Source organism: Chinchilla lanigera, unplaced genomic scaffold (genome assembly GCF_000276665.1).
Source record: "Chinchilla lanigera isolate Chin_1 unplaced genomic scaffold, ChiLan1.0 scaffold00066, whole genome shotgun sequence".
NCBI classification, from domain to species: Eukaryota; Metazoa; Chordata; class Mammalia; order Rodentia; family Chinchillidae; genus Chinchilla; species Chinchilla lanigera.
The window spans coordinates 13,066,412-13,087,282 of record NW_004955467.1 but is presented as its reverse complement, the minus strand read 5'-3'; the positions used below and the strand labels follow the sequence as shown (position 1 = coordinate 13,087,282).

The following is a 20,871-nucleotide window of genomic DNA, read 5'->3' as shown; positions in this document are numbered from 1 at the left end:
GGGCAGGCGGATGAGCTGGGGAAAGCTGGGGCCGGGGATCCCAGATAGCGGGGCAGATCCCTACCGGAGCACAGTTGCTTGGCCCAGTGTGGCCACAGTGATGTCAGCAAGGCCATCACCACTGAAATCTAAGCCACCAGCCACAGACACGCCAAAGTAGTGGAGTCCTGAGGCCACGGCAGAGGCTCTGATCCACTGTAGAGGGAGAGACACCGGTGTGAGGTGAAGAAGGAAGGGAAAAGGAGGAACTCTTTCTCATTCTGTTCAACTGAGCATCATTCAACCTTCCTGCCCCAGGGAGCCCTTAACCTGCAAACAGGAAGGATGGGAGGTTTCCCAGAGCAAGTGACATTTGAGTGGAGCCTGAGACTTGATGGAGAGATAGAGAGGAGGAGGCTTCTCCGAGGAAACTGCCAGGGGCTAAGGCAGTGGGGGCAAGGGGAGAAGTGGGGGCTTGACAGGCTGTGCGGGGTGATTTCTGCCCTCCATTGGGACTCCCAACCGCCTGAGGCCAGCCCAGCACTGAGGACCCAGGTGGACATAGGGCTCAGTTATCCTATCTGGGGGAGGTCGAGGCCTAGAGGTGAGGGGAAGAGAGGCCCACAGTCACCTGTGAGGGGCTGGCAGACAGGCCGTCCTGGTGTCCGTTGTAGATGTACACACTGCCGAAGCTGGCCCCGTCATCCACCTCCAGACCCTCCAGGGGAGCCCCGATGACCACATCTGTGAACTTATCCTGATTGATATCCCCCACAGCTGCCATGGCAAAGCCAAAGCGGGCACTAGGGAACCCGGGATTTCCACTCAGCACGTGTGGCGAGGAGAAGGAACAATTCTGCAAAGCAAACCAGCAGCTCAGCCCTCAAGAAAGGCGTGCAGGGTGCCACACCACTGGCACCCAAGGAACAGTCTCACGAGCTTGGGAATCTATTCTGTGTGACTCTATGGCTCAGAAAAGACGCAGGACCTTTCCAAGGTCACACAGTGGGCTGGTAGCAAAGCTGAGATCTTTCTGCCTGAAGTTCAGGACCCCAGGGCCTGCCTCTTCCACTCACACAAAGTACTGAATTAGCAATTGGGTTCCAGGCCTGGCTTCCAGGCATGGCTTTCCTACATACTTGCTAGGCAGACTTGCAAGCCTAAGCATCATGGAGACTCATTGAGCCTCAGCTTCCTCATCTGTAAAATGGGAGTGACAGCTACCTCCTATAATTACTATAAGAAGCAAGTAAAATTACAGACCACCCATCCTTTGGCAACCACAAAGCTATGAGGGATGCTATGGTGGGCAATTGCCCTCGGGTGGAGAGGGAGGGCCGCCCTCCTCTCTCAGCATTCCTCATCACTGCCCACTGCAGCCAGGCAGGGCCAGGGCTCACCCAGCGTCCACTACCTCTGCACCAGGCTAGCAGCCACAGCCTCAGCAAGCTCCTGGGACCAGAGATTCTCCTACCTGCTCATACAGACGGTACATGTAGACTCGGCCTTCTTCGCCATGGACATGGTAGAATGGAGCAGCCACCAGCAAAACGTCTGTGATCCCATCCATGTCGATGTCCACAGGGCACAGCTCAGAACCAAAGTAGGACCCCAACTACGGCCCAGGAGGAGCTCAGCACTTGGGCAGTACCAGGGAGACACTCCTCCACCCCTCAGCAAGGCTGACCCCTACTTAGGCTCTTCCTGGGTCCCCCAAAAGGGAAGTTTGCTCATTGGTGACACAGGGAATCCGGTGAGCATCACAGTGCCCACAATGGGGGGGCCACCTGGCAGACACTCAGTGCCACTGAGTTCCACTCAGGAGCCTGATCTTCACCCGAGTCCATCCCTTTCCCTGCGGCCACCAGAGCCTTGTTTGTGATAAGGGGGGGACCCCCAGCAGGCACCTGCTTTTCTTCCAGCACCTGCACGAAGGTGGCCTCTCTGCTGTCCGGCTGGAGCTCAAACACGGCACCACGTTGCCTGTACCGCGGAGCCCCCGCGATGTAGGAGACACCGCAGGCCTTGTGCAGCACCGCCACTGAGTAACCTGGAGCGGGGTGGCACAACTGTGAAGAGGTGCTCTCCAGTTACTCTGCGGAAGCCCACCTCCCAGCAGGTCTTCCCCAAAATCTGGTGACTCACTGTCACCAATCACACTATGAGCTGCGCACACACATCACCATGTACACTGCTTTGCTCAAAACACACTTGTTCACACACACTTCCTGCTCACTCACATGTGCCCACTGTTCTTAATGGAGAGGCCCCCCATCCTCCCCTATGTAGCTACCCACGCCCACTCCGTGCCCACCCTGAATATTCAACCCTGGGGTCCCTAACTGGGGCCCATCCTGTGTGACCCATATGACCACCCAAGACCTTCCTCTACCAGGAATCTCAGTGTGTAGACTAACACCCAATCTCAGCATACCAGTCTGGCCCAGCTTCTCCCAGGTAGCCCAAAGGCCCCGTCCTCACCCAGGTAGCTGTACTGTGCAGCTCCTGTATCTGCTCCAGTCTGGTTTAGGAAGTGGCCCCGGCGGCACTGCGTGTTGTAGAGCAGCGCGCCGCCAGACCAGTTAAACGCCCCCACAGCGCCAAGGAGCACCTGACCCTGCAGAGGACAGGGATGGGGCCAAATGAGAGGTAGGGACCCAGGTGCCAGCGCAGTGCACCTTGCTGGAAGCAGGGGAGGCTCGGCAGCAGAGTGTAGCCTCGCCAGAAGCGCAGGTAGGAAGGTGGGAGGGCAAGCACTGGGTCCCTGCCTTGTGCCAGTGACCAATCACTCCAGCTGCATCTCCAGAAGCTGACTCGGGGCTCAGATATTGAGCTTTTTTTTTAAAGGTATGATTATCCTGATAGGGTGGTACTTTCCTATAATTCCAGCACTCTGGCCGGTTGAGGTAGGAAGATTACAAGTTTAAGACTGGACAGTTTGCTGGGTGTGGTAGCACACGCCTGTAATCCCAGCACTCAGGAGGCTGAGGCAGGAGGATTGTTGCAAGTTTGAGACCAGCCTGGGCTACAAAGTGAGCTCAAGGCCAGCCTGAACTGCATAGGGAGACCCTGTCTCAAAAAGACAGAAAAAAAAAGACTGGGTAATTTAGCAAGACCATGTCTGAAAAAAAAGAAAAGGACGGGCAGTGTAGGTTAGTGTGAAGGGCTTGGGTTCAATCCCCAATACTGAAAAAAGTAGTCTGATTGAGCTAGGGCGTTCAAGTGCTTCTCCATCAGAGGCTTCCTGGTTGCTAACTGTGCTTCCACCATGGTCAAGTCCACATTTCTATTTCTGGGAGAAGTTATAGACTCAGTTGGCAAGCCAACCGAGGCCAAATCTTGGTTTATTTGAATGGATAAGGGAAACGATCCAATCCTTAAGCACATACAACAAAATGACCTCCTGTAATAAAAGTGACCGTTCCTTCGTCTGTCTCAGTGGTTCAGGTTAGAGAGAGCAAGCAGATGTGTTTCCCTTTATCCTAAAATGGCTCTTTCAGCAGCATCACTACAGGGCCCCACTCTGTGAGTCCCTGAATCCCTGCCTGGGCTGTGTGAGCCACAAACCTCATCCAGGATCTGGGCGCTGAAGCCAGTCTGTGCCAGCTGGTAGCGAAGGGCCTCTCCCACAGTGCCTGCAACCAAGAAGACCAGTGAGACACTGCCACATCAGAGGATGGGTGTTTAGTGGAACAGGAAGAGCACCGGGCTGAGAGTGGAGACTTGAGTTCTGTTTTAGCAACTATTGGCTGAGTAGACTTGGGAAATTCACTCCCTCTTTTGGGGCCTCAGTTTCCTTATCTGTGAGTCCTAGGAGGAGAAATTATGCTCCAGCTGTCCTTGTTTCTCCAGCACCAGCTCAGTTCATCAGAGCTTCATGGACACTATGGGAGGAGAGGGGAGCTGGGGACCCTATTGCCTTTACAGAGATGACCGGCAAAGGCTTGGCGGAGCTCAGAGCTGCCCTAGGAGGTGGGTGGGGCAGAGGCGCTGGAGCATCAGGCTGGAGCCTGCTGCTGGATGCTGAGAGATTGTCATGGGGCCCAGGCCTGGACCTCACCTTCCGTGTGGATGATGTTCTGCTGCAGCTTACTCAGAAGCTCCTTTAGCGCTTCATAGTCAGCCACCTTGAAGGCATGGGTCTCACTGGGGGTCGAGGCAATCTGCTTCAGTTCCCTTTCAGTCCTAGTATTGTTGAACGCGTTTCCCACCTGCATGGAAGCCCCCAGGCATGGGTGTTCCAGATCCTGCCTCCTTCTGTCTCCCTTTCTTCCTTGTTTTCCCCACTGCACTCTGGACAACAGTCCAGTTTTGCTAAACATGCTTTTTCCCAACACACATGCTGCTCCCTGTCCCCATAGAGCCCTTCCCTGCCTCTCCCGGACCCAAAGCCAGTCACTCCTGGTGACCTGCCAGGTTCAGCTCAGACCAGCCCCTCCAGAAACGTTCCTGTGGGCTTTCCCCATCACACAGGTCAGTACGCTGTGAGAACAGCTAGGAGGTGAGCCTTCCTTAGGAAGACCCAGCAGGGGGCACAGGACCGGGGCCAGGAGAAAGGAAAGAGGGTTTGTGATTAGAGAGGGGTTGGGTGCATTACTTCCAGCAGCCCCTTCTGCAAGGCCCTCTCCAACCAGGCTGTGCCAAGAGATGTCTCCCTGCTCCTGGCTCTTACCCCAATGGCAAAGCGCTCAACACCCTGCATCTTTGGTGAGTTGATGACTGTCGTGAGGTTGAGGGGGTCCTCAAATATGTCACCATCCGTGAGCACCACCATGACCTTGGATGCCTTTTTTCGGGAGCCACGGCTTGGCGTGAAGATGTTGTCTCTGTGTGGAAGAGGGAATGGCGAGACCTTTGCCAGAGGGAAGCCAGAAGGATGCCAGAGGGATGCCAGAGGGATGCCTATGCTCTGGGGGAGATTTTATTCACTGTCCTGTTTTAGATTTGGAAAGGATTAGCAAGTACCCTCCCCATGGGGAACAAAGACACAAAGAAGGATGACAATATCCCTGTCACAGGGTGAGACATCTGCCACACAGGTGTTCCTGCTCCTCACCTGATCCTGACAGAATGGGGCTAGATGGTGTCTAAGTCTATCCCTCCTATGTGTGTATGTGGGGGGGGTATAGTGCTGACATTAACATTGGGGGAATTTACAGAGCACTTATTGTGTGCCAAGTACTGTCATAAACACTGTATGTATTTGAACAATATCTATGAGGCAAGGACTAACATTACCCTCATGTTAAAAGTGGGAAACAGAAGCACAGAGAGGCCAGGTAACTTGTCCAAGGTCACACACATACAAGCTCAGGGCAGGATTTGAACCCAGACATCATGTCTGCTAGACATTCTGCTGTACTATGTCAGAGGAAGAAGTCTCTGGGAGAGTTTCTAGAGGACAGTCCCTCCTCTCTCAGATCTGTGCAGCCACTTCCTCCAGGCATGATGCCACCGAGCCCTACTAGAGCTGCCAGTCAGCATCCCACACTCACAGGACATGCTGCATGGCTGAGGCAGTCTTGGTGACATTCCCCACTTGAACTATGTTCTGTATTCTGGCAAGTGAGGCGTTCACATCCTGGCTGTCTCGAAGGTCAAACTCAGTCTGGATCACTGTTCCATATTGCACCAGGGCAAAGCTGCACTGGAAGGGAAGGGCATGGGGAGGAGGTTAGCAAGGCCTCCCTTGCCCCCAGTTAGCTCCCCTTGTTAGCACTGGGAGAATCAGCTTGTCCACCTTGTCCCCAGGCAGAAGGAGAAGCTAAGGCAAAGGAAAATCTCCATTCAAGTAGGAGTGGTAGAAAGTATAAGAGTCATGGTCCCCAATGAGTTAGACTTCTTCCTGAATCTAGTCCCTCTGCAGACCCCTCCATTCCACTGTGAGATTGGCCATGTGATTTGCTTTGGCCAGTGGGGCACTGCCAAATTCTTGCACTGAGTCTTGCCCTCTTGGGATGCTGCTGCTATGAAATAGTTAGGCTGGCCTCACCCACAAGTGAGTGACCATCTAGTCCCAGTCAAGCAACCAGACATCTGCAGCTGCAGGGTAACTCCAGGCAAGACCCACAGAAGAGCCACTCAGCTGAGCTCAGCCCTAATATCTGATCCACCAAACCATGAGCAAATAAAATGGTGGTTATTTTGAGGTTGTTTATTACCCAGAAATAGGTGATGGACTATATGAGATCCCCTCTAAGGGAAACTCACCTCAAAACATTTCTCATAGAACATTTCCATCATGTTGAAAATGAAGTCTTTGGCTTTCTGGAAGTCTTGAGGATCAATGCTTCCTGAGCCATCCAAGATGATGGCAATCTCGGTGCCTGGCCAGGATAGCAGAGCAGGTCAGGTGGGCATGGGCCTTGGACAGGAGCATGGGCAGGACATCCTGCCTTGGAGCAGGGCAAACACCTGCCTCTAGCTCCAAGGCTCATTTCAGAGAAGCTATGGAAGGTTCCAAGAGTGAAGCTCTTGTTTCAGAGGCAAAGAGAGAGCTAGAACCTGCTTGGGTTCTGACTTGCTATGAATCACTGCCATGAATCCCACTCTCAGGGCCTCAGTTTCCCCATCTATAAGATGGGGGTGCAGAGGGATTGGCTAGCCACTGCCCACCCCCATCTTCCAGACCTGGGCACACCACACCTCTGGAGGCTGCCAGCTGGGAGTCAGCTCTGGGAACCCCACTTCTTTCCCTCCTCACCAGCTTCCTCTTCTTCCTCCTCTTCCTCCACCTTCTCCAGAGCCCTGGGCTTCCTGGCCCTGTTCTCCTCCTCCCCTGTGCTTCCTCCTCTGTTCTTGTTACAGTTAGCATCCACATATGTGTCTGGATCCAGGAGATTTTCTTTAAGGAACACACAGAGCAGAGTTCAAGTCAGAAGGCTCCATGGTCCCCCCGACAAGCTCACATTTAGCTCTGCGAGGATTCCTTTCACATGGGGCATCATCAGGTCTGCCTTGGCTCATTCAGGGCCTCAGTGTCCCTCTACCGCTGCTGTAGGCTGGTACTTCTTCTTGGAGACCCAAGGGGATCTCTTTAGAGCTTTCCAAGGCCAGAGTGCTTTCAGTCCTTACCAAGGTCAGTGAAGCTGGCCTGGGCCCGGAGGCGCAAGTCAGGGGCCAGGAGGCTACAGGCACCTGTGAGTTCTGAGCTGAGGCTGTGGGGCCGCTGGGCCTGCACCTGAACACATATCTGGGGAGAGGGGAAGAAGGTGAGGAGAAAGGCTGGGTCAGCCACATGTCCCCTAGTTACAGCCACACTGTCACCTCCACCCCAAGACTCAGCAGCTCCACTAGGCAAGGGACACTGGGACAGCTAGCTTCCCCTTCACCAGGAGGGGAGTGAGTGCTGGGATCAAAGCTGAAGTCCCCTCTCCCGTGCATACTCACCAAGACGCCATGGTGGTTCCGGACCGCCGTCACTCCCTGGTGCCTCCCCTTCGGGATGAGGACATGCTCTGAAACAGTTCAACAGGCAAGGAGGGGGAACACTGAGAGGCAGCCCTGGAGCCAGGGTCTGAGTACACAGGGCTGCCATGATCAGGGCCCCTGAGCAGCCTCCAGCAGCTGGAGTTGGGGGCTTCAGGCAGGCCTGGACATAGCCAGGACACAGCACCTGTCTCCTGCCTCGTTAATCATTCAGCAAATGCCCCTTCATGTCTGCTCTATTCCCAGCCTAGTGACAGTGGGAGTGGGGACCTAGAAATGACTACAGCCTGGGGCTTTTCCTCACGAGGCTCATGGTCTGGAGGGGCAGGCGGGTAGAAAAGCACAACTGGTAGGTGTGTATAGCACCAGAGAAGTATGCAAGATGCTGAAGGGCTGCAAAAATGGACCATAAACACTTCGGGCTTGAAGACCAGTCTCTAAGGAGTCTTGCTACCCCACAACCTCTGGGACAGAAGTGAGAGCTCCACACTACCTCCCACTGGACCTCAGGACACTGTCTTATATTTGAGTCACAGAATCCTCCAGCCCTCCCACTGGACTGTGTGCTTATATGGGCAGAAACAGTCTGCATAGCCCAGTGGCCCTCACCGAAACAAAGGTTCTACTCAGACAGCCAGGGCTTGTCAGGATGTGGCTGATGAGTTGGACTGGGGGGGATGGGCAGATCTGGTTGGCCAGTGAATCAGGTTCATGCCTCGTTTGAGTGGTGCATATTACATGTCCAGTACATGCCAGGTCCCATGCTAGATCCTGGGAAGGCCACAGTCAGATGGGGACAGGTGGAGTTGAATTCCGCTGAGCTGTAAGGAATTGTGTTGGGATGGACTGGAGATTGGAATCAGCCCAAGTGAGGTTTGCATCTGCAGTCCCACCAACTCTAGAGGCGCGACCTTAGTCATACTGGCAACCAAAGGACTTAACTTCTCTAAACTATAACCTCCTCTCCTCCAAAAGGCATGATTTTGAGGAGTAAAAGAAAATGAAGCACTTGGCAGAGTGCCGGGCACACGGCAACACTCAATACATTTTAGGCATGGGTTCTGTTGTAGCATCGCATCAGGAAAGGTGGGGAGCAAGGGGGGAGGGACCTGGGCATTGGTATGGGAGGAAGGCTCACTGTTGAGGCAGGATCTGGAACCCAGGGGTAAATGGGCTGGGGTGAGTGTGATCCCCAAAAAGAGAGTCCTGGGGAGCACTCCTGAGAGTTGGGGCTGACTTACCTACAGGTTGGCAAACGATTTCATCCCGGAGCAGGGAACATTGATGCAGGGGTGCTGATGTCCTGTCGCTCCTAGGGCTGGTGAGCAGGAGCCTGAGTGGTAGGACAGACAGCAAGACAGAGCTGGCTGAGAGCTGCCTTTCCCTCTTTGCCTGCTCTGAAACAGTCGTTCCTTCTCAGGTCCACAGCCTCCCGCTCTGGTGCTACGGAGAGACCCCAGACCCAGGAAAGGCAGCAAATTCTGAGCCCAGAACCACAGCCTTAGCATTATGGGGAAGGCATTTGCTCAGCCTTTCCTGTACAAGCCCTCATTGCCCATTGCCCACCCTCACAGAGGGGGGGCAAGGTAAGTTCTGTTGGTAAGCAAAGACTGCTCTCTTGTGAGGGTGGGGGTGGAGAACCGGGAGGCCACCAGCATCATAGTTGGTTCTTTGGTGGCAGTTCTGGCTTTCTGACAGTCGCCCAGAATTCAGTGACAGTATTTTCCTATCAAAAATGGAGACTGTGGCTCCTGAGTGCAAGCGTCTTATCTCCCACTCCAAGGCCAGGTTAGGACAAATCTTTTCGTGTCACCCTCAGCAGTCTCAGTAACCATGCTGTCACCCAGGCAGGACCGCAGTGTAGCAGGGCTGGGGGGCAGGGGACCTGAGGCTTGGCTTGGTAACAGTGAACCACGTACATCCAAGGCCTTCGTGCCAGGGGAAGTAGGAAGCTGGGGAGGACTTCGTAAAGGGGAAGCGCATAATCGGCCTCTGCTTTTGAAAGGTCACAGTGTGGCTGTGGTGGGTTGGGGACAGACTAGAGAGCACAGCCTGAGGGACAGAAATGAGGTGTGTTCTCGGCTTCCTCAACTCCTTCCACTCTACATTTTTAAAATTAAGAAATATAACATTTGCACGGTTTACAGAATAGCACATCTAACCTGTATGTGTGCACTCACCCACCCACTCCAGGTGGACACGGCCCTTGTCGTGGTCACTAATGTTTCTTATTGCCAAACCCCTCTCCTTCATCCTCTCAGCAGCCCTGGACATGAGTGGCCATCTCCTCCAGGACACACAGGACACACAGGACACAATTTTTTCTTAATTTTCCTCCTTCCACTCATTTGCTAGCTCCTTCACTGTCTGGCCTGTAAATGTCGCCCGGCTTCTGGGCTTGGTCCCCGTCTTCCTAGCCAGCACCTTTCCCTAGTAATCCCTTCCAATCCCAGCTGCACTATGTCTGTCAATGCTGAAGTTCCCACCTTTACATCTGTGGCCCTAGTGTCCCTCCCATAGGCCAGAGACCAGCCAGCTGGGGCTCTACTAAACAGAACAATGGCCCTCAAGAGGTCCATGTCCTAATTTCGAGAGTCTGTGAATATGTCACCTTCTATGGCCACACAGATCTTGACTGAGACGGGCACATGATTGGGTGGGCGCCATGCAGTTAGAGGTCCTTGTAAGGAGAGAAGCAGGAGGATCAGAGTCAGAGAAAGAATTGAAGATGTGATGCTGCGGGCTTAGGACTGAACAAAGGGGCCAGGAACCAAGAATGTGGGTAGAATCTAGAAACGTTAAAAGGGGAAAAAAAAGATTCTCCCCTAGGACCCCCAGAAGAAACACACCCCCAATGACATCTTGGTCACAGCCCAATCAGGCCTATTTCAGACTTCTGATCCCCAGAGTATACCTTTTGGTGTTGCAAGTGATTAAACTTGTGGTAACCTGTTGCAGCAGCAACAGGAAACTAATACAATAACCCATGACCCAACTGACCCAGAATGCCCCAGCAGAGCACAAGATCTGTCCTCCCCACTCAGGCTGGGAACAACCGGAACTTGTGTGCCTTTTCATACATCCTTATGTCCAGGCCACTGTCAACATTATTGGTTCCCTCTCCCATTACATCGACAGAGGATCTGCTCACTCTGTCTTCCCTGCCATCGCCTTGCGCACCGCCATCTTTTTTTTAATAGGCTCTATTAACATGCCAGTTGCTGCAAAGTGTACAGGTTTGCCTAGTCTTTTGTTTCAGTTTTAATGTCCTAAGCGTAAGGTTACTTCTGGATCCAACTCATAAAATAACCTACAAAAATTAGTCAGTGTTAAACTTTACTTCTAGCTATCTCCCTTTGAAATCATCCTGTAGGCTTATAACCGAAATTTTTGCTAACAGGTAGTACACTGATTTTTTTGTGTTTTGTTGGTTTTTTTTTTTTTTTGTGCCTACCACAGAACTAATATCCCCAGCCCCATAATATAATTATTATACTTGATAATCTTTTTTTTTTTTTTTTTTTTTTTTTTGGTCTTTTTGGGACAGGGTCTCACTATACAGTTCAGGCCAGCCTTGAGCTCACTTTGTCACCCAGGCTGGTCTTGAACTTGCAACAATCCTCTTGCCTCAGTCTCCCAAGTGCTGGGATTATACGCATGTGCCACCACGCCTCTCTTGATAATCTTCTATACTAAAGTACGTATAAGTATGTCTTAAGAATTTACTAAAAATACACAACTTACGCTTAACTCCTTTCAATTAGCTGGAAAGTATTAGGTTTTCTAAGAGGAAATAACTACTTTTGTTTATTTTTATTTCCAGAAAAAGCTGGTCTATATTAAGCTAGCTTTTGTTGTTGTTTTGGGTTTTGGGAGGTGCTGAGGGCCTAACCCAGTGCTTCCAGCTTGCAAAACAAGCATTCTCCCACTGAGCTAAATCCCCAGCCCCTTAAATATTGTTTATCTTTTTAATAGAAAACCTGGGTAACTTCCTTATATGAGTTTGATTTCAGAATACCCACTGATTATGGTACTGTATTTATTGGAACTTATTTTAATTATAAGAGGATAATGCACATACTATATCTAAAGTACATTCTAAAATTTTCATTGCATCTCTCCACATTTTTCTTTCTTGTAACATTTCAGTTGAGTGGAGGAAGACTAGAACTGCTTGTTTTTAAGCTTTAGCTAAAGCTCATAGTGAGTGTTTAACACACATTTAAATAAGTAGAAGTGTATTCAAAAGGGACTGTGAGGGAAGAATGAAAATTGTTAAGGAGCTTTACAGTAAAACGAAAATGCAGCACTTTGGATTGCCAAAAATGCACCATACACAGAACTCTTAAGTTGCATGGTTTGCTTGCTGACCGTGTGACTACCGTTTAAACAGTTACAGCCCCAGAAGTTATACCTAGTAACCTAGTAATTGTTCTAATGACAAATTTCAACTTCCAAAATTGCTTTGAAATTAAGTTCTTAAATTGTAGCAATAAACAAAACATAGGGGCAAGGGATATAGCTCAGTGGCAGAAGCACCTGCTTGGCAAGTGCAAGGTCCTGAGTTCGATTCCCGGTACAAAAAAAAAAATCACAATACACTTAAGCTATTCTGCAGTTTACTTTAAAAAAACACACACAGTTAAGAAAAACTCTTGGCCAGGTGTGATGGCGCATGCCTGCAATCCCAGCACTCGGGAGGCTGAGGCAGGAGGATCATTGCAAGTTCGAGACTAACCTGGGCTACAAAGCGAGCTCAAGACCAGCCTGAACTGCATAGCGAGACCCTGTCTCAAAAACATAAATAAACAAATGAAAAACTCTTATTCTTTGAGTTATAAAAAATGCTTTAACTAAATCATAAACGTGTATCATGCAATTATTTGCATGACTCTAGTAATGCTATCAGCAGCACTAAGATCAGAATTTTTTTTAAAAAAAACAGTAAAAGGGGCTGGGGATTTAGCTCTGAGGCAAAAGCGCCTGCCTGGCAAGCGCAAGGTCGTGAGTTCGGTTCCCGGTACCGGAGGAAAAAAACCAACCAACAAACAAAAAAAAAACAGTAAAAACATAAAGATGCTTAGCCCCATTATTTACCTGCAGAATGTTTGTCTATGCCTACATTTCAGCATTTGCTATATCGTCATTGTTCTAATTTTCAAAGTTACATCCAAAAGATAAGGCAAAACCACCTACAAATTGGCACATCTATTTATTTCTGTTTGTGAAAATGTCCTTAATTTGCTGATGTGGCAAACAAATTTCAACTCTGATTGTTATGCAAAAACCAAAAGACAATCTGCTTTGCAATTAACTTTATAGTTCAATTGCATGCCAGCAACATGCTATATATGAAAAAATTACTGACTGAACTACAAGTATCAAATACTGAAAAATTAAGTCTACTAATGTTTATTTTATTTAATAATCTAGGAAGTTCACAGCCATCAGCAGTTCCAGCGCTCTTTCAGGTGCTGTGGGAAATTTGAGGATCTCAGTGGAGCTGTTCGTATACCAAACCTTATAGGTAAAACACATGCAGACTTTTGAAAGCATGTGACAGGATCTCTCTAAAACTGACCTCATTGGTTTTGTTTTCAGCAAACTAAACTGGGCCTCCTCAACATGGCTTTTGTTGCTCTTGATGTGCGTGTTCTCTTTTTACAATAAATTCATGACCAGTGGAAAATATGAATTTGACATACATCACCAACCACTGTAGATATTTCTCCTCGCCATCCATTATGTTTGTATAAAATTCTACTTTGGTTCCACAGGAACTGATCCAATTTCTGCAGGGAGGCGCTCAGGATCTGAGGCAGCGCTCCATCCTGGTTGGTGTTTGGCTGGCCGCCGCCATCTTGCCTGGTCTAGAGTAATTGCTTCCTCCGTTGTTGCTTTTTTTTTTTTTGAAGTTTACTATTATATTATATACCGTCTCACACCCTTGCTTCAACAGCCTCCCGTGCACTTAGAAAACAAGTTTAAACCCTGCACTGTGCTCAGTCCGGACCCTCCCTGTCTCTCAGACCTCCTCTGCCCCTTGCTTAACTGTCACCGCCTCACTGAATGCTGTCTCTAACCAACCTGGCCTCACAACCCAGTTATGTGGCCTCATCACCAGTTTTATTTCCTTCTCAGAACTTCTCACCACCCCATAGTTTTGGGGTTTTTTTTTCTGTCTTTTTGAGACAGGGACTCACTATGCAGTTCAGACTGGCTTTGAGCTCACTTTTGTAGCCCAGGCTGGTCTCAAACTCGCAATGATCCTCCTGCCTCAGCCTCCCGAGTGCTGGGATTACAGGCGTGTGCCACCATGCCTGGCTCCGATAGTATGCTGTTTGTCTGTTTACCTGCTCATTGCCAATCTTCCCCGCTAACCAGTGCACGCCCCAAGGGTTTCCTTCAACTGTTCACCACAGAATTCCCAGGGCCTGGCCCAGTCTATACTATACTGGGTACAGAGCAAAGGCTCAGTAAATATTTGTTGCATGGCTTGAATGACAGCCAGGGTAACCACTGAGGGGCTGATCCGGGGTGGGCAGGTGGGTGGAAGGTGAGGTGTAGCTAAACCCCCAAGTCAGGTCACTGCTCAGCAACCCTGCTTCTCTTCCCAGAATCCCCCTGGCCCTGCACCTCGTTCCCTGTCTCTGCTCCCCACGTTTTACCCTCCAAGGCCAGGGTTCTCCAGTTTTGTTGAGTGAGTAACTGAAAAACAACTTAACACTGGCTGCCCAGCTGTGATAAAGGACCAGCCATCCACTGACAGCCTTGGGGACTGTGTACCATGCTGGGCTGGGTACAGCCCTGGCACCCCTTGTCCATCTCCTGCCTTCTCCCAGTTATAACCCACCCCTTCTCTCAGAGTCCAGTCCCAGATCTCCTAGGTGAGGCCTGCTTTATGTCCTGCTCCACCACCCGGCAGCAGCCACAGCCCAGGATGCTGGCAGCTCTGACCTATGACATGCCAGGGAGAAACCACATGAGGGTGAGGGGGGCACGTCACCCCTGCACACATGGGAGCCCAGCCGCTCCTCTCCCTGTGGCCTGGGCAAGCCAGCTGGTGCATTTCCTGCCCTGCTGCGGGTTCATGGTCTCTGACTCCATTACCTGCAGCAGGAACCCAGAAGGGCCCCCGCCAACCACATCCTCCTCCTGGGCATGTGCAAGTCTGTGAGCCCCTCTGCATCACAGGTGCTCAGGGAGGTGGCTGGGCTCCCCACCCCATCTCTTGGTGGGCTCCCAGCCCTCTCTGTAGCAGAGGCTTCAAACACAAACACCTCTCGTTTACCTTGGCCCTTGGCCTGTGAGGGACGAGGCAGTGAAGTGCGTGGGGCCTGGAGCTGCAGGGGCCCCGCTGGAGTAATGGTGGTAGGGGACGGGGCAGGCGATGGTGACAGATCACTCAGACTATTTCCCCTGCATGCACAGCAGACAGCTGGAAACACTGAAGGGTAAACCAAGGTATACCCCGTGACTCAGCAGTTCCACAGCCGCCGCCACAGGCAAGTGCCCAGGGAAACCACACACACGCCCGCCGTCAGTACTGTTCACTCCCCGAAAAACTCCACCAACAAGCATGAGCGTTAGGAAACGCCATAAATTAAATTCACAGGCCTCCGGCTGAGCGGGAGGATCTGGGCAGAGCACCTACTGTATTCTCATTTATATCAGGTTCAAAACCAGGCAGAACTAATTGACAGAGACAAATGCCTGAAGGTCACTGCGGGCGGAAATGTGTCTGGAGCAGAGGTTGGGGCTTCCAGGGCCTTCCGGGCAGCTGCCGCTGTCCTCCCAATCTGAATGCTGCCGACGCAGGTGGCCCACCTTATGACATTCATTGAGCTGCATGCTTCCAACACATGCCTTTTGTGAGGATCACATGTCAATATGATTTTAACAAAACAAAGCACAGTAAACAACAACACTCTCCCTCAAATCCCTATATTAGGGACTGAACCCAGGGCCTTTGAACGGGGCTAGATCCCCAGCCCTTTCTTCATCTTTTATTTTGAAACAGTTCTCATTAAATCACTCTGTGGCCCAGACTGGGAAACAGTGACTTTTAATTCGTCTTCCTGTAGCCCAAATCCCGACAACATCCTCAGCCTCAAACCCCCACGGGGAACGAGGCCTCTCCTATTTCTCCACACTCATCTCCGCCTCACTCAGAGTTTCTCAGTTCCTTCTGGCCATCTCCAGGCTTAGCCCAAGCAGCTGTCCCGGCTTGGACTTCCCTTCCGCCCTTCTCACGCTACGCCTTCCTCATCCCCCACGTCTTCGTGGTAGCGAAGCTGAGGGACACGCCTGTCTCTGTTTCTGGGCCCCACCAGCCTGTCGTGACTCTTATCATCATCTGATTGGTCTGTTTCCCTCGTGAGTCCAGGAGCTCTTTGATGGCAGTGTCCTTGTCTCCTTCACTGCCCTGTCTTCTAGCCTCTGCTTGGTGCTGAGATGCTTCCTAACTACTTGCTGCATGAGTGAATGAATAAGTCAGGGAACTGGATCTGCCTTTACCACTTAAACCTCCTGATTAAATCCAAGGCCTCCAGCCCAGCCCCTGACACAACTTTTGTTATTCTAGGAATGCAGTCTGGGCCAAGAGCTGACACATAATCCAGCGTGGAAAGAGCTCATCTCTAGCAGTAGAGATTTTATGATTTATAAAGCATTCACATAATTAGGAGACACCTGTTATTTTTAACCTCAATACTGGTATTTCAGTTAGAGCTCTTGGTTGTAAGCAACAGAAATTTACTACTGATAATCTAAGCAACTAATTTAAATCTAATGGTTCCAGACTTCTCACTGTAAGATGAGGAAGCCAGGGTCCAGAAAGGGATCCAAGACTGCTTGGGTGGCAGGATCGTGGCCCACGCTCAGGGCCCACCCACTGCTCACCCACCCTCCGCCAAGCAGAGCTGCTGGGCTCAGCACCCTGGGCGGCTCACCTGGCTCTGTTGCAAAGCCTGTCTGGGCCCTGGGCTCACCTACTTCTGCTGAGTAGAAGGTAAACCCTTGACCACTGACCGGGAACTGAGCAGCAAGAGTGGGATGGGGAGACAAAACAGCCTGGGGCAGGGCCTGAGCATGGCTCAGTGGCAAGGCAAACAGAGAAAATGACCTAGCATGAAAAAGAGGGAGGGGATACAGAGGAAGAGTGGCTGCTTTCTACTGAACTAAAAAGACATAACAACAATGTGAAATACAGGAGCCATGCCCAGTTTCTGGCTTTCAAACACACAGCTCTAAAAGTCACTTTGATAGGTTGGGTGTGATGGCCCATGCTTATAATCCTAGTACTTGGGAGGCTGAGGCAGGAGGATCATCAAGAGTTGAGGCCCGCCGGAGCTACCTAGTGAGTTCAAAGCCAGCCTGAGCTGCATAGTGAGACCCTGCCTCAAAAAATAAATAAAAACTAAAAATAAAAATCACATTGATGACAACAGGAGAAACTGAAATTGTCTCAGATATCACCACCTTCACTCCTGACCCTCTCTTAAATGCAGCTGTGCCCCTAATGAAGAGTACCACCATCATCACCTTCTGGTAGAAGACATTTTTGACTCATCCTGTCATTGTCTATGTCCCCAGGCAACACCTAAGCTCTCTGACTCTAGGGGGTTTTGTTTGCCTTGTCTGATGCTTCTTCCTCAGAGCCTGGCACTTAGTAGGTGCTCCATAAATATTTATTAACTCAGGGACCTCTGCACATGTAATTCCACAACTTGCCTTTTCCCTCTCACAGCGTTTTGAGGTTGATTTGGATTAATGACCATTACACAAGGCTCAGTCATTCAACCCGCTTTTGGTATTGCATCGCATGGTTCCCATCTTATTTTCCCCGATGACCATTTCTGATCTTTCACTTTAATGAGCAATGCTACAATCAGCAATTTTACCTGTGAGGGCTGGGCGTGGAGCTCAGCAGTCGAGGGTGTTCCGAGCACCCCAGTGGCCTGGGTTCAATCTCCAGCATCACGGAAAAAAGTGAGTATGGGTGGGGCTGGTGCTCAGTGGTACAGCATGTGCTTAGAATGAGGCTCTGGGTTCAGTTCCAAATGCCACATTAAAAAACTTTTTTTTTTACATGTTCTGGGGTTTTCCTAGGGCTGATGTCTGGGATGGACTTGATGAGTCAAAGGTCATGTGCATCCTCAGTTTTACCAGATATGGCAACACTGCTCTCCACGGTAGCAACACCAGGTCATCACACACATACACACACACACACACACACACACACACACACACACACAGAGTCCTGTTTCACCACATCCCTTACCAGTTTGGTATTGTCAGATTTACATTTTTTGCTTATCTAATGGGTGGACACAGATGATATTGTTACTTTTTATTTATTCACTTACATTTTTGCAGTGCTGGGGGTGGAACGCAGGGCCTCCTGCATGCTAGGCAAGTGCTGTGCCACTGAGTTACACCCCCTCCAGCCCGAAATGATATTTTTTAAAAACATTAGTTAATGTCTATTATTAGCCTTCATTTGGCCAGAGCCTGCACAAAGCTCTTCAGGTGTATTATCTCAGTTTTTGCAACAACCCTGTGGGGTAAGTAAGTCACCACCTCCTGAGTAAGAGGAGCAACTGAGGCTCAGGGCAGGGCTCCTGCTGCGGTTGCTCAGCAAATACAGGGTAAGGTTACCATGGCTCACGACTCCCAGAAATGCAGCTGCCTCTCAGCACCACCAGCTCTTAGGCCTCATATTTTCAATTTTTCTTTGATTTTTTTTTGGTGACTTTCCAAATTTTCTATATTGAGCACATATTTTATAAGGAACAAAAGAGCCTTTATGAACTTTCTTTTAAAATCATTTTTAAAGCTCCCCTCCCCGGGCAGTGGTGCAGGGGAGGCCCGAGGGAGGACAGGGCCAAGGACTCGGAGGACTCCACAGCCCACCCTGGGGCCCACAGCCTCTCAGGCGCCTTCTCTCTTCACGCTGCAATCCTTCTAGGAGCGACAGGCGTTTGTGCCCACACTGTGCTGGTGGGGTGCCAAGGCCTTCTCCGGGGTACATCGCAATCTTTACCCGCCCCCCTGCCGGGCCCCACTCACCAGGTCTGGTTGGTTCTGGGGTCTTGGTGCAGAAGAGAGCTGAGCACGAAAGGCTCGCCTCCCTCCCGTGTGACCCAGGGCCGGGCCACGTCCACGTTGAAGGCCCCCAGGGGCGCCAGGTCTATGGGCGAAGGAGAAACATTGGATGAGCAGAGACACACTGTTGAAGCGGTGGCTGGGACGTAAGGCCCGTTATTCTATCACATCTTGTGGGTCATTATGCCCTGTTTCACAGATGAGAAAACTGAGCTCCCGAGGGATGTTTCTTCCCCAGAGGAAGAGGACCGGGTGCAGGTGTGTCTGATTCAGAGCCTCGGATCGCCTCCTCAGCCAAGCTTCCCTGGCGGCAGAGCCCCTCCTCTGGGAGGCTGACAGGGTGCTCTCCCCGCCTGCTCACTCGTCCTCGGCTGGCTCTCTGCACCTGCCGCCCACGTGCACTTATCGCTGCGACCCACCGCAAAGGGAGCATGGACCGTGTGTTTCTGGAAGACAGCCACACGTACACCTCCAAGTGGCCAACAGAAACTGATGTTCTCCAAAATACCTGCCCTAGGATGGTTTGTGGCAGTTTTATTGGCAATTGCCCCAAACTGGAAACAACATAAATACCCATCCGCGGGACAATGGACGTTCATCCAGCAGAATACACTACTCAGGGGTGAAAAGGAACGGCCGGATGCACACAGAACTGGAGATGACTCTCAAAAGTCAAGCCCAGTGAAGAAGCTTTACCTTAAAAATTATCTCCTGGGCCAGCCTGGGCAACCTAATGACTTCGTGAGATTCTGCCTCAAAGTAAAAATAAAAAGCTCTGGGGATGTAGCTCAGTGCAAAGGCCCTGGGTCTAATCCCCAGTACTGTAGAAGAAAAGTATCTACTGTACATCTGTAGTGAGAAAAATTGGCTGCATGGAGGGGGATGAAGGTCAGCTGGGAAAGCACAGGCAGGAATCACATATCCGGAGTGATGAAAATATCCTATATTGACAGGAGTTTGGGTTACAAATGTTCATGCATTTGTTCATTGAGAACATATGCATAGGGCCAGGGATATAGCTCAGCGGTACAAGCGCCTGCCTGGCAAGTGCAAGGTCCCGAGTTTGATTCCCCATACCAAAAAAAAAAAAAAGAACATATGCATTGAGCCAGGTGTCGGTGGCTCATGCCTGTAATCCCAGCACTCGGGAGGCTGAGGCAAGAAGATCACTGAGAGTTCGAGGCCAGCCTAGACTACAAAGCGAGCTCAAGGTCAGCCTGAACTGCATAGCGAGGCCCTGTCTCAGAAAAAAAAAAAAAAAAAAAAAAAAAAAAGAACATATGTATTTCATTGTATACAAATTTTACCCAAAACAAAAAAGAACTACAAACACACTTTGAACTCCACTTATATATGCTGAAATGTTTAAGGATAAAGCATACTGATGTCTGCAATTTATTATGTCTGTTTGTTTTTGTGGTTTTTGACACAGGCTGTCATTTTGCAGTTCAGGCTGGGCTTGAACTCACTATGTAACCCACAGTGGGCTCAAACTCATGACAATCCTCCTGTCTCAGCCTCCTAAGTGCTGGGATTACAGACATGTACCACTATACCTGTTGTCAACAAACTAAGAAGTCCCCCTGTGTTAACTCAGCCTCTTCTCTTTCACACACACACACACACACGTATTAGTGTCTGTTTGTGGTACATGACATTTCATTCACCTTAGGGAATAGGTGTATGTACATAACACAGCTTGATACTTTTAAAATCCCTTTCCCATTAACTTCCCTTCCTCCATCTTTAAATTTTCCTTTCCTATTTTCATTCTTATTGTTATTATTTTTAGTTCATGTTTATGATATAAATGCTCATATTTATTGTGGATATTTGGTCCATGTCAGCAATGTATCAGTTTACTTTGAAGTATATCAAAATGTAAGATGGCTTGATGGATGGACAGATAGGTGTGATAAAGCAAATATTTTTAAAAGCTCACAACTGTAAAACCTAACTGTCCACTGTACAACTTCTCAGTTTTTTGTGTGCAAATGAAAATTTTCAATAAAAATTGTGAAGCATGTGTGATGTCCTGGGCTTACTTCCCAGCATCATAAAAAAAAAATTGTGGGAGAAAATTGATATTGACAATTGTTCCCCCAAATAGTTGTACCAATTCATACTCCCATAACAGACTGGGAGGTTCATTTCTTCCCCAAAATGTCGCCTGAACTGTGTGCATACCACATGCTGCACGCACAAGGGCCGCATCTTTGTTTTAAAAGAATACCTCAGGCCAGGGGTGGTGGCACACCCCTATAATCCCAGCACTCGGGAGGCTGAGGCAGGAGGATCTCTGTTTGAGACCAGCCTGGGCTACATAGTGAGCTCAAGGCCAGCCTGAACTGCACA

The 20,871-nt window shown here is 50.1% G+C and overlaps 1 protein-coding gene and 1 pseudogene across 3 annotated transcripts in view; both read right to left on the bottom strand.

The window, feature by feature from the left end:
* The window catches only part of Itgae (integrin, alpha E (antigen CD103, human mucosal lymphocyte antigen 1; alpha polypeptide)), a 59,977-nt gene that overhangs the window by 25,614 nt on the left and 13,492 nt on the right, over positions 1–20,871 (bottom strand). For 2 of the 3 annotated variants that reach the window (XM_013522229.1, XM_005399709.2), the window contains exons 2-16: positions 18,481–18,601; positions 8,649–8,740; positions 7,369–7,436; positions 7,054–7,171; positions 6,683–6,823; positions 6,190–6,305; positions 5,475–5,626; positions 4,652–4,805; positions 4,040–4,190; positions 3,547–3,614; positions 2,461–2,596; positions 1,887–2,029; positions 1,454–1,594; positions 611–835; positions 65–195 (exon numbers count right to left, since the gene is read on the bottom strand). In XM_013522229.1, the coding sequence (XP_013377683.1) occupies positions 65–195; positions 611–835; positions 1,454–1,594; positions 1,887–2,029; positions 2,461–2,596; positions 3,547–3,614; positions 4,040–4,190; positions 4,652–4,805; positions 5,475–5,626; positions 6,190–6,305; positions 6,683–6,823; positions 7,054–7,171; positions 7,369–7,436; positions 8,649–8,740; positions 18,481–18,601 (1,957 nt within the window). Of the gene's footprint in view, positions 1–64; positions 196–610; positions 836–1,453; positions 1,595–1,886; positions 2,030–2,460; positions 2,597–3,546; positions 3,615–4,039; positions 4,191–4,651; positions 4,806–5,474; positions 5,627–6,189; positions 6,306–6,682; positions 6,824–7,053; positions 7,172–7,368; positions 7,437–8,648; positions 8,741–17,309; positions 17,419–18,480; positions 18,602–20,871 lie in introns of those variants that run through there. The other variant, XM_013522230.1, reaches the window with a different exon arrangement.
* Positions 12,829–13,114, bottom strand: LOC102028520 (annotated as a pseudogene).